This window comes from Orcinus orca, chromosome 13 (assembly GCF_937001465.1).
Source record: "Orcinus orca chromosome 13, mOrcOrc1.1, whole genome shotgun sequence".
NCBI classification, from domain to species: Eukaryota; Metazoa; Chordata; class Mammalia; order Artiodactyla; family Delphinidae; genus Orcinus; species Orcinus orca.
In genome coordinates, this window is record NC_064571.1 from 90,812,509 (window position 1) to 90,831,019 (window position 18,511).

The window sequence follows — 18,511 nt, forward strand, 5'->3', positions numbered from 1 at the left end:
AAAGCAGGAGCCCATATACAGGATGAGGCTCATTTTTGTGGGTCTTCTGTGTGGAGCAGAACTGACTTTTCTTCTTTTAGGATTAAGTGAACCTAGAATCTACTCTGAAAAGTGAGTTTCACAGTGTGCAACTGTGATTTATGAGGTCTTTTACAAATTTAATATTTTTACGAAGTTCATAAGTCTGAAGAGCTGAGATTGTATGTCATTAGCAGTGTTCCAATCATGGCTTTTGTGTCACAGAAGACTGTAGACTTGTAATTTGATAATTGGGTCCAAAACGTATATTTGTATCAGTCAAGTATTGGAATAGCTCCATTTATAAGCTTTACACATCATTTACTTAATTTAAAAGTCTTTCTTTTCAGACGAATGCTTTTTACTTTCCCTGGGCCGGGATAAAGTTACCTAGGTGTACACTGTCTCTTTTTGAATTACTATGTATTTTCTCACCTTAAGAAAGCAAACTTTTGCAGAGATTGAAAAATAACCCAAATGTTAAGTTTAGGAAGTAAACAGATGAGAGCACATCATCCACTTGAACCTAAACCTAAAACTGCAAGTCCCTTGAGACCAAGAAACACGTCATCCCACCTGCGAATCTTTCCTCCGTGCCTGGAGCAAGTTAAAGGACTTCTTCACCTAGTTAACGACCTACTAATATGCTGTGTTGGAGCCTGACCTGACCTTGGGCAAGGTTCATGTCTGGAAAGGGGTGCTGGGGCGGAGCCTGTGACCCCCATGTCCACAGGCCAGCATCCCAGACACACACCAGAGGCGAGCGTCCCGAGACGTCCTCCAAGGCGACGAGCACACAAAGCCAGAGGGAGCCGGTGTGCGGACCCTCACAGGCTCCACTCCGGTCACCCGGGCGGGGTCCCACGCCCTGAATTTCAACCTCCCATCTTTAAAATAGCAGCCACCAATCTACCTTTTATAGCATCGGAGAGGACCCATGACGTGTGGACTGTGAAGGGACGTGGCACAGAGGCCCCTCTGAAACACGACTTGCTAAACTTTCTAAGCTTTTCTGAAGCTCTGTGTCTATGAGTACACTCCGTGAAATGGACTTTCAGAGAAAAAAATAATAAAAGGCTATCTAATAAAAAGAACAAAAAACATAAAATATCATACACTTACCACTTCTTCGTGGGTTGCATTTTCTACATTAATGCCATTAACCTGAAAAGATGACAAATTAAGAATTTTGAGGATAATAATTGATGAGTCTCAATTCAAAACTAACATGAACTAACATGCAACAGAGCCAAGGACTGAAGTTTAAAATACTGACCTGGAGGAGGGCGTCCCCTACGAATAACATCCCTGTCTGGTGGGCTGCAGGGTCGCAAAAGGGGCAACAGTGTTAAGAGAGATTCAGAGACATCGTGCTCCTCCTGGCAGTGGTTTAGGGTCAGAGTTTGCAGCAACTGGCATTGTGTGTGTGCAGGTGTGAGTGTGTGCACATGTGTGCATTGGGAGTGTGGGTATGTGTGAGCACACGTGTGCATGAGTGGGTATATGTGTGCACACGTGTGCATGTGTGTGGTATGTGCGTGAGTGTGGGTATGTGTGCGCACACGTGTGCGTGTGTGTGGATGTCTGTGCACGCAGGAGTCTCTGGGTGAACATGTGCATATGTGTGCACACGCTCGCACGCATGACGGGTGAGAATGTGAGCACGTGTGTGTCTGTGTGTGTGCACATGCACGTGTGTACACAGTGTGGGGAAACGCCAACAGCACAGCCCCAGCGCCCCCCTCGCCCGGCTGGTGAAGCTAAACAGTCAGCTACTTTTAAGCACATTAAGAGAGTTACTTTGTAAACGCACAGCCTTGTTCAATGAGAAGCACAAATGTCACTTCCTCCTAATGAAGGATTTCATTACATGTGTGGAAAGTCTGATCCCCATTTTTCATTAAGTCGACACAGACAATAAAATAGGAATCCCAGAAGCCACTCAGCATTTTCCCCTTTCTCGGGAACACATTTACATAGACTGCTTTAATTAAAGAAAATGTGCCCAGAATATTAAAGGAAAAAGGAAAGAAAACCTTTGTATTGTAAAGTTTGAGTATAATCTCTACAGCATTATTCCACTTCACTTTTCTATTTTCATAGAAGCAGAGAGATAACTCCTTTCAATAATAAGACTGAACGAATTCACACCAAACGTAAAGCATTTTGCAGTGTAAAGCCTGACAGCTGTTTTTTCTTTTTTGTTACGCACGTGCCCGACTTCAGCTCTGCTCCCCTCGACGAGTCTGCCAGCCACACACCAGACAGAGCCAGGGCCCCGGCCCCTGCGCCGCAATGAGGCCCCTGTGCTTTAGAGACCTTGGTTGATTTCAGTAACTGACCGTTTGGCCCCTTGTTTTTCCTCTTCCTGTGCTTTAAATTCCCACCTTTATGTTTAAATTCACCAATAAAGAGTGATCCCGGGAAACCCCAGACCCCGGCCTCGACCCCAGTGAAAGCAGGACCCCGGGCCTCGCGCTCTCTGCTGGCAGCCTCCATCTTGCCGTGTGACCCAGGGGTGCTGTGTGATTTCCAGGCCCTGTCAGCAACGAACCTTTATTTTTTCAGTCCCCTCATGGCTACTGCTGGAGGCATCGTACGACCATAATAAGAGCCACAAGGGCTGGTCCCGCCACAGCACGGGTTAGAGACAGGCTGAGACCTGCAGAAAACACATTTTCACAGGTTTTTTTTGCCTTCCTCTAGATTTGTTTTAATTTATAAGTCTTTGGTTAAATATTGGAAATAATAAGTTATTAACACTGGAATTCTTTAAATTCCAGGTAAATATTTAATGTCAATTGTTAATATTAGTTCTAGTCATTAACTAGTATTAAATTTTATTGAAAATAAAGTACAGTCTTTATAGTAATGAATTTAATGGTATGGTTTTAGGTAATAAAGTTCTCATTTACACTGAGCCTTTACCCAGAAAAGCTCTGTCACCCACTAGGTGAGATCTACACTCCCTCTAGCTCCACAGGGGGCCCTTTCAGAATCTCCCCCAGCTCTGCCTCTATCTCTGTCTCTGTCTGTCTCTCGGACTCTGCCTCTCTCTGCCTCTGTCTCTCTCTACCTCTGTCTCTGTCTCTGCCTGTCTCTCTGTCCTTTCTGTCTCTGTCTCTCTCTGCCTCTGTCTCTGTCTTCTCTGTCTCTCTGCCTGTCACTCTTTCTCTGTCTCTGCCTCTGTCTCTGCCTCTCTACGTCTCTGTGCCTCTGTCTCTCACTGCATCTATCTCTGTCTCTATCTCTGTCTCTCCCTGCCTATCTCTGTCTCTGTCTCTCTGCCTGTCTCTGTCTCTCTCTACGTCTGTCTCTCTCTGCCTCTGTCTCTGCCTCTCTATGTCTCTGTCTGTCTCTCCCTGCCTATCTCTCTGTCTCTGTCTCTCTGTCTCTGTCTCTGCCTATGTCTCTGTCTCTCACTGCCTCTATCTCTGTCTCTATCTCTGTCTCTCCCTGCCTGTCTCTTGTCTCTGTCTCTCTGTCTCTCTATGTCTCTCGTCTGTCTCTCTGTCTCTGTCGTTAAAGCAAAGCTAATTAAAAAGACTTCCCAGTTAAATCTTTGAAATGTTTTTCTCTTTGTAGGACACTTTTAGCCCTAAAGAAACAAATTAAAAAGTGGTAAAATGGATGATAAAATAAAACCATGGAAATTTGATTTTAATTAAAAATTTTAATTAATGTTCCTAAGTAAACTCTTTGGTGAGATTAAGCTAGGTTTGGAGATTGCAGCTGAAAAATGGCTCTAGTTTATTTCTGTGGTAATCTTGCCATTACATCAGGACGTAAAATGGAAATATAGCGTAATGTATTTGAACCACATAAATATTCAAACGTGCAAACTAGCTACAATGAGATATTTTCTATTTCTGTTATACTTGCCTTTTCAAGTCAAATTAATCGCTATTACTATAGTGTTATGTGAGACCGTGTAAATTGAATCACTGTTTGCAATACAAGTGTGTTATAACAGAAACTGTTCTTTTTGCAAATTAATTAGTCTTTGTAAAATCCAGACGCTTGTTAAATATTCATTCACATAAACTTCTGGGTAGTATTAGAAAATGAGAACACTTCTTAAAAAGTCTTACGTGCACTGAACATCTGGATTAATAATGACTAAAACCCTCCTCATCATCCTTTACAAGCACTGAGTCCTTTACGCCCCAGAACCGGCCACGTGTGGACATCGTCACCACGGAGCGGTCAATGGGAAGAGGGACGGGGCTGACCCCACCCTGGGGAGACCTCCGAGGGGCCAGCCGCTTACTCTGCCTCAGAACCAGACTCAGGGGCGCAGGATTCACTTCCACATTCTGCCCTGGTTCAATCCCTCTCCAACCTTCCGTTGCCCCCCTGCACAGGGAGATTATCCTATTACCTCACTGCCAGTGAGGATTAAAGGTTGGTCCGTGAAGCGCTAACACGGTTTCTCTTCCCATCTTCCAAGGGGCCCTGGGAGGTTATGTGTTATTGATAATGGGGGGAGTTAAATTCTTTAAGTAACTCAAGATATTTCAGCCATTTCAAAGTATCTTGTAAATTAAAATTAAAAAGCACTTCCATCTTCCAGGATGGCCCTCAACTGTGGAAGCTGACACAGTGGATGGTATTAGGAGGATTCAAGGAGCAACGACAAAGTGGGTCCAGGACAGAAAGGACTTGTACGGAGAGCCTCTCACACACCTTCCGTAGCCATAGCAACTGGATTCTTCGCTGCCAACCTGCCTCCCTCTGATCTTAACATCAAGTGATCCTTCAACAGTAAGAACACGCTGTCAGCCCGGCAGCCAGATTCTCTGCTGCGTTTCGCTCTCAGCAATCAGCTACCGAAGGTGACGGCTCTTCCCACGTGGAATTTCAATTAAACCTGCAGCATTTAACATGCGTCCTTCCAAGATCCTGATATATCTAGTATGTCTTGTCCAGGTTCCAACATTCCTCATTCAGCTACAAAGTCAATTTTTATTGTCTGCTCCAAGTTCTATTATTTGGAAGCTTGAAAAGCATATTTTCATTGATTCACTAACAACAAAGGAGAAGGAATGCGGAAATATTCTTCACTCTAGGAGCTGCACTTCCACCTGGATCCAGGGTGTGGGAAGGGTCTCCTTTCACCCTATATCCAGCTCCTGAGGCAAAAGGAGCAGATTCTGGTTTGTTCTAGGAAGCAGGGTCAGGAAAGCCTGACCTAAAAATTCCAAATCGGGCCCACAATCTCTTCCTGAGGTGAGAGGACTTTCTACATCTACACAAATTCAGTCGGATCCTAAAATAGGACTCTGTTCAATATTAAGAGTCTAGAAAGAAGTTAGCAACTACTGGCGAGACACACTGGCCCGAATATTTGTGTCAGATCTTAACGTTTCCAAAGCTGTGTCCTTTGCAGCACAAAAATGAGACGGGGCAACAGCAGGCCCTGCTGCTGGGGTCAGGGGCTGCACAGTTAACACGGACAGAGGCAAAGGACCGCTGTCTGAACCCCCGACACCAGTGGGACAGGCAGTGAGACAATCGCATTCTCTGAAAAGGTCGCCCGGGCCCTGCAACCTCTGCTTCCCTAAGCCTGGACCACATATTTGGACTATGCAGTGGGGAGGGGTGCCACGTGGCCTCAGAATTAACACAGATGAGGGGCTGACGTGTAGACGGAGGGGAGGGAACCAGAGGGATGCAAAGATCAAGGGGAAGATAAAGGTTTCCACTGAATTCAGCAAAATGAAATTAATGAAATGTCATAGATGTGAAAAGAAGTTAATCACAAATCTTGTATAACGGCGGCATTTCACGGCTGTAAGACACCAAATACAGGTGAATATTCTAGAGAAAAATAAAAAGTGGGCATCTCAGGGGACCTCACACCCCAGGAAGCTCCGACCTCCCCCTGAAGTTGGCTCAGTGTGAGGAGTCCCGTTTCGACGGATCTCGAGGCCGTGGCTTCAAAAGGCGGAGGTCCCCTGCACTCAGGTTCCCCCCGCCGGCCCTGTGACGGTCGGGGTGACCGTGCAGCTCCTCGGCATGGGCTTGGTCCTCTCGCCCTGGGGTGATACCTGTGTTTGGATGATAGTAACGGTCATTCTGTGCAAATGTGCAGCGTCTTCACAAGGGACACAGCCGCCCCATTTCCATCCACACTCAGCTGTCACAGAAACGTCCTCTATGACCCCACCATCCAGCTGCAGGTAATGATGACTGTTCCACATAAAAAAGGCTAAAGGATCCTAATTCTTTTTACTGTCCTAATGGGACAAACTTCCCCCCTCCCTACATGTTAGTTCAATTTTCTGGATATATTCTAACTGTCCCATCTGTCTCCTGGATACAAGCACCAAACCCGTCACAGGGTGCAGGCCTGCCCGTCCAAATCGTTACTGAGACATTAGGATGATAACTGAATTAAACCTCGGCTGCGAACGGATTTTACTAGTACATAATGTGATGACACGGTATGGAGGAAGAACTGGATTCAGAGACAGAAAAATCTGGCTTATAACTAAGCCTCCCTTCCCTGGCAGAGTGAGACTGGGCGAACCACCGTTTCTCTGTTCCCTGACCTACGAGTGTGAACAGCCAGCCACATCTGCCTTGTCCAGTCATGAAGACCCGACGAAAACGCAAAGAATTTGAAAAAGAACAGATGCATGTATATGTATAACTGAATCACTTTGTTGTACACCTGAAACTAACACAACATTGTTAATCAACTAGACTCCAATATAAAATAAAAGTTCAAAAAAAAAGAAAACGGAAGTCCTTTCCATGTCACACAAGCATTATTCTAATGTAAGATATTGCTGCTAAGATGACAATTTCTAACTCCAAGCCTCTTTGTCATCCATGTTTCTCTTCATTGTTTATTTGCTATATACAGTTTGTTTTGGGTTTCTAAGTTTTTGCAGTATTAGAAATAATATATTTAAATTTCATTCAATTGTGGAAAAACTCCTCATTCTTGCTTATTTTTATAAAGTACAAAGTGGTAATTACTCACAGCAAGCCGCTGTGACCACCGATTAAAAGGAGGACTGGAGAACGGCCCAACACTGCTTTTGCTTTCCAGAAACATAAAGTGTTATTAAGAAAATGTGTGTCTAACTCAAGATACCTCACACCTATGTGTGTGCACGTGTACGTGTGCATGTGTGTGTGTGCCCGTCGTGTATTCATCACAGAGCACGTGTGCAGCCTCGCGGGCGAGGTCGGGTGTGCGGGAAGCAGAGCTCTCTGTGGGCGTGAAGGCGGGGGATAGGAGGGGCACCGGGGTGCCAGGCCTCACACGGGGGCAGGGCTCACGTCTGGGTTTGCAGAATCACCAGTGACACGGAGAAGGGCTCAGATGTCCAGCCTGAGCACTTAACATGTAAGCAGCAGAGGGTCAGGGGAGACTTCTGGGCAAGGGGACGGAAGAGCCACACAGAAGAATTAAGTTCAAAGAATGTGGACAGAGGCCATTAAGTCTGCGTTCTCAGTATGGGCACCACACTCACACAAAACCTAGGCAGTGACCTTTCTAGACTGGCATTAAATCCTATGGCCCCTGGTGGTTCTAGGGTTTTAATAGCATTCCTGGTGACTGGCCCTGATGGGTACCTGGGCAGGACACCCTGGTGGGCAAGGACGTCTGTCCCTGGAGCAGCTGGGCCTGGGCAGGTGCACTCAGCACCTCGCAGGAGCAGGACTGCAGGTGTGCACCCGAGAACTGACAGGCCCAGCAGCTGAGCCGGACCTCACACAGAACCCAGGACTGCCAGCAACAAGTCCTGTGCCCCTTGGCATCCTCCAGAAACAGCAGGACCCCAGACCACCAGCAGGGCCTGGACGGGCAGAGCCTTTGGTCAGAGCCCAGCCGGGGGCCGAGCTCTCACAGGGATAAGACGAGACCATCACCTGCTTCTCCAGCAGAGTCTCCGGGTGGACGGTCACAAGGCCATCTGAGAGCCTCTGTGATGCCCGAGGACCCAGGAACGACGTCTGGCTCCCCGGCCAAGATGGGGAGCTTCCCTGCCCTCAGCGAGAAGGACCCCATGACCTGACCCAAATGTGACCCTGCAATGAGGGGCGTGAAGCCACAACTGGGCAAAGGACCTCACTGGACTTTTCCTTCCAGACTCCAAGGCCAGTTCTCTGCTGGTGCCCTAACTCGCCCCGGACGCTGCAACATATTCTCCTAGCAGCAGCCCGACTGATTTTTTAACGTAAGACCTACCTTATGACCCGGCTTTGGGAAGTCCTCAAACGACCCCTCTACCTCCTTAAGAAAATCCAAGTCCTGCCCCAGGACCACGAGGCCCGAGGACCTGCTGCAGCCCCCACCCCCCCGAATCTCATGCCCCCCCTCGCCTCCCGCCTCAGCCGCCCCTGCCCCGCTGGCTTTCCTGTTTCTGAGTGAGCACGCCCCTCCCTGCACCGAGCTGTCACCCTTCCTCCCCCCCGGGGCCAGGATGCCGCGGCAGGGCCTGCTCACCCCTTACTCTGGGTGATTCAAATATTTGCTTAAATGTCACCCACAGAAAGATTCCCACCGACCGCCCTATAAAAACAGCGATGCTCTATCCATCACTGTGCACACCCCAACACTGATTAATTTTCCTCACAGCAGCTGGCATTGTCTGAATGCGTACTATGGCCTGTTCATTTACCGCCTGTTTTCTCCCACGGGACACGGGTGGGAGGAAGCGGGCAGCGCTCGCCCTGAATGCCCAGACCAGAGTTCAATCTCCGCACGGTGGCTGCCGAAGGCGGCCAGGTCCGTCTGTGGATGAATGACTGAATAAACGGGTTACACTCTGCTCTGCTCTAACGGTCTGTGGCTACCCGATTCCTAGACGCAGTGCCAGGTGGACGGCAGGCCGCCGACCTCGCTGGTCCCCACAGTGAGCGCTGGAGGGAAACTCTCCCCCTCTGGACTGTTCTCCTGGGACGACTAGGCACCTGCCCTCCTCGGTGGGGGGAGATCGAAGCAGGGTGCTGCCCCCACAGGAGCAGTGGGGACCCCAGTTCTGTCACCTCCCCTGAGCGCTCTGCCTCCCAGGAGAAACCCTGACTCGGTGGGTTGCTGGTTGCAGTGGGATGGTTATCAGGTTACCAGTGCCGTGTGCGCCCGCCTCCTGTGCATGGCCCAGCTTCCCGGAGCCCAGGCTCCCGCACGCTACGGTCCCTCCTGACACCGACGTGCGCGGCAGCTCGGCCAAGGCGCTCCCTGCCTGTAAGGTACACATCCTGAGCCAGACCCTGAACATACGAACTAAGTTACACCAAGCCCGGGTCCCTGAAAGCTCACAGTTCACTAAGCATTAATGCAAGAGTTTCGGGTGTAGAAGAAGCCCACAGTGAAGAAAGGAAGACATCGGTGGGAAACACCTTATCTCTGGCCACAGCAGATGGAGAGGACCCCAGAGGGAGGGGGAGGGCCTGCTGGCCAGCCTGGCCCCAGGCAGGACGTGGTGATGGAGACAAGGGGCCAGGAGACGCAGGGGGCGATGGGGACCTGCTCTGGGGACTCGCTGGGTCTGAGCTGCTCAAGATGCGTCCCAGACGCTGCAGAGTCTCCGTTTCAGAAGAGAGAGTCGTATCCGCACGACTGGACTCTGCTGAGGGGTCCAGGAGCCCAGTGTGCTCCCCAGCCCACGGAGAAGGTGCAGCCTGTCACCTGTCACCATGTGCGGCCTCCTCGGCCTGTTCACTCCTCTGCAGAGAAGGTGGATGCGCTTCCTGAACTGAGCGTGAAATCCTTTTCGCGCGGCCTCCACGGCCTGTTCACACCTCTGCAGAGAAGGTAGACGCGCTTCCTGAACTGAGCGTGAAATCCTTTTCGCGCAGCCTCCTCAGCCTGTTCACACCTCTGCAGAGAAGGTGGATGCGCTTCCTGAACTGAGCGTGAAATCCTTTTCGCGCGGCCTCCTCGGCCTGTTCACACCTCTGCAGAGAAGGTGGATGCGCTTCCTGAACTGAGTGTGAAATCCTTTTCGCACAGCCTCCTTGGCCTGTTCACTCCTCTGCAGAGAAGGTAGAGGCGCTTCCTGAACTGAGCGTGAAATCCTTTTCGCGCGGCCTCCTCGGCCTGCTCACACCTCTGCAGAGAAGGTAGACGCGCTTCCTGAACTGAGCGTGAAATCCTTTTCGCGCGGCCTCCTCGGCCTGTTCACACCTCTGCAGAGAAGGTGGATGCGCTTCCTGAACTGAGCGTGAAATCCTTTTCTGATTTTAATCTTATTCCCTTTCTCTTCTGAAACTTATATTCATATCCACAAATTTAAAACTTTACTTATAAAAAAGAACTGAGAATGCTCACAAGGATTATAGGAGCAGAAGCAGATTTGAGCAAATCCTTCCTTCAAGTATTAATCAGCCAGCCAGGTGGTTACGGTCTCGCAGAAATGATTAAACACTCCGAGTTCAGTGACGAATTGATTCGTTCTCCCTGTGGACCCTCACTCCAAACGCAGGGACCTCTGAGCTCCTGCAAGCTTTTCGACTGCACAACTGCAGTGCTTGATTGTACAACTGTTACACTTGGTTTGTACAACATTCCACTTGCCCATTACAAGAAGGAATCCCGTCCCCACTCTCACTTCTACACACACTGATCTGCTCCCAAAGCCATCGATTCACTGTGTCAGCGATTAACGAGCTACCGTCAGCACCGCAGAGGCCTCTCGCTCACGGCTGTGATGCCATTTTACACGAGAAACCTCATCACCACCGACTCTGTGCACACTGCATCCCCCCAGTGCTTCGTCTTTCCTGAGAAACCAGAGCTCAAACCACTGCCGTGTCCGTGTCTCCTGGGGATGACTTGACACCACGCTGCGAGTCAGTATCTCTCTTAAGGGCTCACGGGATCAGGGGAAACGAAAAAGGGCCGCGTGGCAGCAGGGATGGGAGAGCGGACAGCTACAAACTAAGACGGCAGGCAGATAACCAAGCAACACACACAGCTGCTATCTCCTCATTTAAGACAGTGCACTGCCTTCCAGACTGCTGCCATGCTCACAATCACTCAGCGGCTTTCACCTGCGTGGTCTTTGAATATCTTCGATATGACGACCGGGACTCCGTGCTCCACACCGCCCTGCAAGACAGGAAGCAGGAGCGCAGTTAAGATCAGCGCGGGGACCTTCATGGAAAAGTGCGTCGAGGAACATCCAGTGCGCTCATACCTTTATGCTCAGGCCCAAGCCGCCCACGGGCTGTCTGCGAAGCGTAACAGTTCTGTGCTTTAAGAAATTTAGAAAACAAACCCAGTTTAGGTTAAAATGCACAATCAGAAAGTGAATGCAAAATGTATATATAACTTCTTAATTAAAACTTTAGTGGCTGTTTATACTTCCAAAGGGACGTTGCTTAATTACTACAGTGATGGTACCACTTCAAATCTCCATCTGCAGTATTACACGGAAACAAAGATACTGATAAGAACAGACACCATTAGGTGCATTCTTTACACAAGATTCCTGCAAAGCTGGGGTCATCTTACCCCCATTTTGTCTGAGGAAGTGAGGCCCCTGAGGGAAATACCGGCCCTGGTTCCCCAGGTGACAGACGGGGAGGCTGCAGAGCACACACTCTGCTCTGTTTCTAAAATCTGTCTTTCCACTAATCCCAAAACGGGCTCCCTTTGCACCACACTTCTCTGTACAGTGCAATCGCTTTTAGTCCACTTGTTAGTATTCAATGTTAACTCATGAACGATCGATTATCTCACGTCCTGACCTTGTTTAAAGGTGTCGCTGCTGATGAGAAGCCAAGATCCACGCTGCCCCTGTGGGCTGACGGGCTGGTCAGTGTCTCCATCTCTTACATGCTCAATCACGTAACGTATTTTATTTTGGTCTCAACTGACTATTTGATAGTTGTGAAGCTGAGAGGGCATGAGTAGGGCGGCCTGGGGTTAGATGAAGGGGTGTAGGAAGTGTGTTTGCCTCCAAAAGGTACTATCGGAATAAAACAGGGACACGCGTTGCTGTGATTATTAAGGGAAAACGTAAGCGCTTTTAGACTCAATGACTCTAAAGCCTGTGTGTTTGCAGAGCAACAGCAGAGAGCGAGTCAAGGGTCCGGGAAGAGCCGGGGGTCCTGCCCAAGCCTGGGGGGTCCTGCCCGAGCCTGGGGCCCGCTCACCACCAGTGAGGAGAGACACGGAAACTGTAGAGCCACTTGTAATCTTATTACAAGTTTTTATTTGTATTGTTTTATTTATATTTATCATATTATTTTTATTTATTATTTTAGTATTTAAAATCCATTTGTAATTTAATTCTCAGGAGTGGATACATTATAAGCTTAAAGGAAAGAAACCAAAAATTAGAGCAAATAAAACTATTTTAAAGTGTATACGTGGAACACATTTTATAATTCTGAGCTCTTTCGCACATGTAACATTTTGAACTGATGAAATACTTATATAATCATACATGGAAAAAGAGCTATAATTCGGGACTTTGGCATCAGAAGAATCGTTTTGCCTTTTCCCTGGTCCTGGGCTGGACTCCCAATGAGACACTGGAGACCAGCAGGTGACACTCGTGTGACAGGGACACCAGGTGACATCGAGACCACGTTCCAGGAATACTCCTGTCACCTACACAGAGGCAAAGCACAGCCGACACGGTGGGCGGAGGGGGGAACTCTGGGTCCAGCTGTGCCCAAAGTGGGCACAAGGCAGTTCCCACGTGTGACGTAGTCACACTGATGCTTGCAAGGGAAACTTCCTGAGCATCAGAAGATGAGAAAGTTGGATCACCAACCAGGAATCTCTACGGTATTTCTCAAAACATTCGATAATGTTTTTCATTTTAGCCATTAATATAAGCATTTGAACCTCACTGAGGGCAAATATTGGTGAAAATATATTTTGAGAAGGAGTAAGTTGGTTTCTGCCTCAACTGACCTCACCAAAAAAATGCCCTTTCCAATCCATCATTTTATTCATGTATCGACCTTGGGCAGACAATGTAAAGGAAATGTCAGGAAATGGCCACAACTGTGGCAAAGTGTGTCAATGCACACCAACAATCTGTTCTAATACGCCTAACTGGTGAGGAAAGGAAATTAGGCCACAAAGCTCTTTAGTGTGTGTTTAAGAGAACTCGAAGAGCCTACTGCTGCTTATTCCGGCCAAGCCAGAACACTGCTTATTCACATATTTGCTCTATGCAACCTGCTGAGATGTCCTTTCTGAGCACACGCGGTCCCGGCATCTAAAGCTCGGCAAAGCTGAGTTTCTGCACGCTTCTGAGTTTCCTACACAGGAAGCTGCTGTGAACCGAACCGTGTCCCCCAGATCCCTATGCGGAAGCCCTACCCACCTGCTGACTGTGTCTGGAGATCGGGCCTTTCAGAGGCTTAGCCTAAGGTTAAACGAGGCCACAGAGGGGCTGGTCCTACAGGAGGAGCAAGCGCCCCCCGAGCCCTCTCTGCACACAGAGGACACGGCAAGAGGACAGACGTCTGGCAGAGGGCATCCAGAAACCTGGCCAGAGCCTGGCCCGCCCCTTGACCGTGGGCTTCTGGCCTCCAGACGGTGAGAAAAAGAAACGCCTGTTGTTCAAGCTCCACCCCCACCCCCACCCCCGTCTACCCCCTCGTCTGCGGTATGTTGTCAGGGCGGCCTGAATTGCCAAGACAGAGGCCAAGCAAGGGAATTATGGGAAGGAATGTTGCAAACCATCGAGTTTCATAAAAACACCGGGATGTTGAGTCTCTTCTATGAAAAGTTGTTCTTCCGTATCTTTTAAAACCCCCTCATTCAAGCATCACAGAATCTAATATTTTAAAGTTGGGAGAAGAGGCTCGGCTAATCCATGCTCTCTTCAATGAAGATTACATAACTATCGATATTAAGGTTCTAAAAGAGTTGAACAGTATCACATACAAGCACCTTATTTTTCAAAACACAATTTGTAAAAATTAGTGGATGGTGAAAACTAAATAGGAAACAAAAGTTCTGCAGCTTTTAACTGAAACCTTTTACACCACAGCCCAGACAAAGCCACTCTTCCTTCTGCGTCCTGACACTCACGACCTCACAGCCAAGCCAGGGCTGATCCTTTTGACTTAAGGTCCTGCATAGAATGCTCCATCGTGGTTCCGTCAGCGATCCAGACAGAACTAATGTTATCAAAGGCATCTTCTAATTAAACCAAATAGTCATTCTTCAGTTAGTTTACTCAGTACACACTCTGCAGGATCAACTGCCCAGAAGATCGGGAACCAGATATGACCCAACGAGAGGCTCAGTTATAAGAGGACACAGTGTGGGAGGGGCCTCCGCTCCCTTCAGATGCGTCTTCCCTGTAATCCGGGCTCTTCCGCCAGTCCGAGGGTCCAGAGCACAAGCAGACTGACCGATGAGACCTCTGGAGGATGAACTGTGGAACCTAAGAAAACCATCCAACCGATTCTCTTCAGCTCAGTCCCGCACTTCTTTCTTCACAAACATAAGAAGTAAGGTCCTTCAGCAAATATTCTTCTGCACTTTATCATTGAATCCCCAGCTATGTTTGATGGTCATTCACGTCTGCATCCTGGAGCCATCACCGTAGCAAGACTCCGCTACGCCCATGTTACCTGACTGTAAACATTTTGAGACAATTCTTACCTATTATAAGAGAAAGCGACTTGGGGATACTGAAAGTTGGATTTCCTACTCTGTCTTGCTCTAAAATACTGATCTTCAGGTACTGCTGCAGCATATGTACGATCTGGCCACACGTTTTTACTCAGGCATTTAAAGTGCGGACTTAACACTAACTTCAAATTTGTTACAGCTGTTAACAGATGTTCAGCTCTGACTGTTGCGGTCTCCAGAAAGATGGGTTTCAGGCAGCAGTTAAAATAAAAGTTGCCTTTGCGGGACTGTGCCAGCAGGCCCGATACCCTCTCCCCAGCCTGGGCTTTCTTCACTCAAGAACCTCCCATCAGTGGAGGACTCCAAGTGCGGCCTCTGCGCCCCTCCCCGGGGGCTCCCACCTGCACCCCATCGGGACCACCTGAGCCACACCTGCTGCTCAAGGAGGAAAGGAGAGAGCAGGTGGGAAAACAGTGACAGAGGCATGAGCCTGAGTTTCCATGACATAATTGAAGGGCCTGAAAGAGCAACTTTTAAAATTAGCAACTTAGGGAAAGAATTTTCTGAAGTATTTTATTTCTCGCACACACACACAAATACTTGTTTAAAAATTATTATTTTTCCAGAAAATAAAGTGTTACTGGACTTTGATGTTGAGGAGGGTTTCGGAGGAGGGGTGTCAGACCCCAGGGGCCTCCGTCCACAGGGCTGGGATTCTCCAGGGAGCAAACACCTGGAAGGTGTCTTTCAGGACAGGGCCGTGGCCTCTCTCCCCTCTTTTTAAACCGTCCACTCAAGCGAAATTCCCTCAATCAGTGAAGAGTCTGGACTTGCCACTTGAAATAAGTAAATTATTCCTCCATGGATTGTGGTAAGTATTTCAAAACAATAATAGTTATTTGAAAACTCTCGTGCATATTTGTTCAATTCGGTAACGGACTCAAATCCGCCTTAAGAGGACTTAAAAATCAGTATACCAGACTCGGAGTTTCCAAAAATGTACCACAATCCCTAGAATTTAAAAATACCGAAACCTCCTACAGTAGTCCGGCCTCGGGAGGAGTTGCCAGACGCTACGTGTGATCTTTCAGGCCTGACCATGGCATTGACGGGGGAGCGGCCCTCCACACCCCGGACCCGCGCACCGACGGCGCCCTAACGCCGGGCTCCTACACGACCGCGACTCTGCACGCCCTGCCCCGCACGTCCGCGGGGGCCCTTCGTCTGAGGTCTCGGCCAGGCCTTGCTGCGGCGGAGGGAGCCCTGGAGATGCTCCACCCGGGCTGGGCCAGCACCCAGGACCCTCCCACCCCAAACACCCCCGGGACCCATGAAACACAGGAGCTTTGTGCTCAGGGCTCCGGTGGGCAGGGACCCTCCCAGAGCCACCCGGCATCGGAAGCCATGGGGGGCGCCCCCCCTGCCCCAGCTCTGCCTGCGCGGTCACAGCAAGTGATAAAGGCTCAGCCTTCTCTGTCCGCTCGTTGCCCTGACTGGTATTCTGAGCCCTGGCATCTGATTGGCCAGCTCCTCTGAGCTCGGATGGTTACTATTCGCACGAAGCTGAGCGGCAGCTGAGCAGACGTTGCACGATCATCTTCCTGTTCATCCCACAAAACCTCAACAAAGAGAGTTCACCGCACTGGGGTCAAAAATGGGTTTTGAAAGAATGTATGCGTTATTGGGAAGTAAGGTTACCTGAGATCAAAATATTGGCTGAATTTAAAACACAGACTCTTCTTGGGGGCTTGAATCCAAACAAGAATGTGCAGGAAAGGCATCAGTCACCTCTGGGTTATTCACAGGGGAGTCTGCAGTCACCACAGGGATGAAGTGACCATCCACAGGTACCACGTCGCCATAGTCTCACGGGTGAGTTTAAATAGCACAGTATTTGCAAGTGAAGGAACAATGTCATTCCACTCATATAAATTGAGAAGCACCATTTGGCTGTGGAAAGTCCACGTAAAGTAAGAATGAAAATTTAAATGGAACAGTGTATACGAGTATCAGTATAGCGGGGCTTCAGCGGTATCTGCACATTTCATTTCTTTAAAAAAGTGGAGAGATTTAAAGCAAATATGTTGGTATATGGTAAATACGGATGATAATTACATGGGGTTCTGCGTATTACTTTTCAACTTTTTCTATGTTGAAAAATTACATAATTAAAGGAAACAATAATAAAAATGTTTAGTAGATTACGCAAAATACATTGCTATTATGATTTTAGTTATTCAAAGTTTCATTGAATGACATATTTTTGCATTTAATTTCCTTACACAGTGGCTTGTGTGCACACAAACGCAGACAAACATGTATAAATTATTATTTTACCCTTCAACTAAGTCGCGGTATAAACCTTTATAACGAATTCGCCCCATCTATTCCCTAATTCAAGGTTTTCACATTTTTAAAGCCAGAACCACCCTACTGTGGTGAAATGGACTACGTGGCGAATCCTCGGCGTTTTAATGAGCAAATGCACAGCACTGAGGGCCAGGGCCCGGGAGAATCCCACAAGCCAGGAGTCAGCCACTGTCCTGGCGGCAGGAGGGAATTCCTGGCTACTGGCTGACACCTGCACTTCGGTGCTTGTCCGGAAGCCTCTCGGGAGAGATTGCCCACCCTCCTCCTGAGGGCGCGACTTCGGCAGCGCTGGTTCAACTCCGCGGCTCCCACCCCCTCCCCCGGGAGGGCTCACGGGTCGCGTCTCAGGACGGACCTGCACTCTGCAGGGCCCCTTCTGTGTCTTGGATCTGTTTCCACGCGGGCACCCTCTCTCACCACCCAGCCCTCAGCTACGGAGAGGATTCTTCTGGAAATGACCCTCCCGAGCAGAAAGGCGGCCTTTCCACGACACACAGATTTCAAACAGGAACGAATCGCTAATGCCAGCACGTGCAGAGGGCTAGTCAGTGATTTCCATGAGCAGGATTGCTTCCAACTAAAAGTCAGTCAGTCAATCACAAGAATATATATATAGAGAGAGATTTCCTCTGGGACAAAAGAGTACTAATAATGAGTGAATAGTTCATAGTAATTTTTTCATACAGGCCCACCCCAAAGATCGTATATAATCCTTCAACTAGTGGGTTAATCATTGAAAAAGGAAAGCTCAGACGGTGGTTTTGTCTTTGGTATCCTAGTTTATAGGAATGATCGCCAATCCTTCTGATGTGGTGTTTCACTCTGCAAGGAGGAGTATCTGCCCCGCATCGATGAACTGGCTGGAGCAATGGCCCAGGGGTCCAGTGACCTGCATCTCACAGATGTAACTGGGGCTCGCTCCTCCCCGGCAGGATAACGCAGGAACCTTCTGGACCAGGAACTCACTAAGACCCAGGAGGCAGCACTTAGAGACCCAGAGCCAGTTTACAGTGTGAATATACACGTAGAAACCAATTTTCAGAAACTAAAAGGAAATGGATTTTCAGCTGAGGTCCTGGAAAAATGGAAAAAATTAAGAAACTAATGAATGTTTGTCAGTAAGCAGGTATCAAGAACAGGGAAATATACAAAGCTGAGGAAATGTATCCAATGAGTTCAGAAGAGTGTTTTGTTACTAGGTCACTGGTACTTTGGCTGAATGACAAAACGCCTGATGGGAAATCAATAATTACTAGTGTAAGAAAATACAATACTGTAATAAGATTAAATTCAAAGAAAGAAATTTAATTCAATTAATTGAATTCAAAAAAATTTTAAATTAAATACTAAAACAGATAGAGGTGGTACCTACTCCTGATTTATGGACCCAAAGAATAGGAAGCAAAAGGGGACTACAGAAAGGGTATCAGTTTAAGTGGATAAAAGTAGTAATAAGGCATTTATTGTACAACAAAAAGCAATTATCGAATTGTGTGTGTTGTGCACCATGTACAGAAGTTGTCAGAAACGGCCATTACTTTGGCAGGTGTCGTG

The 18,511-nt window shown here is 48.3% G+C and overlaps 1 protein-coding gene across 1 annotated transcript in view; it reads right to left on the bottom strand.

The window, feature by feature from the left end:
• SNTG2 (syntrophin gamma 2) overlaps window positions 1-18,511 on the bottom strand; it is a 200,766-nt gene that overhangs the window by 105,796 nt on the left and 76,459 nt on the right. The window contains exons 3-6 of the mRNA XM_049695901.1: window positions 11,178-11,234; window positions 11,032-11,089; window positions 1,295-1,338; window positions 1,141-1,182 (exon numbers count right to left, since the gene is read on the bottom strand). Of these exons, the coding sequence (XP_049551858.1) occupies window positions 1,141-1,182; window positions 1,295-1,338; window positions 11,032-11,089; window positions 11,178-11,234 (201 nt within the window). The remainder of the gene's footprint in view (window positions 1-1,140; window positions 1,183-1,294; window positions 1,339-11,031; window positions 11,090-11,177; window positions 11,235-18,511) is intronic.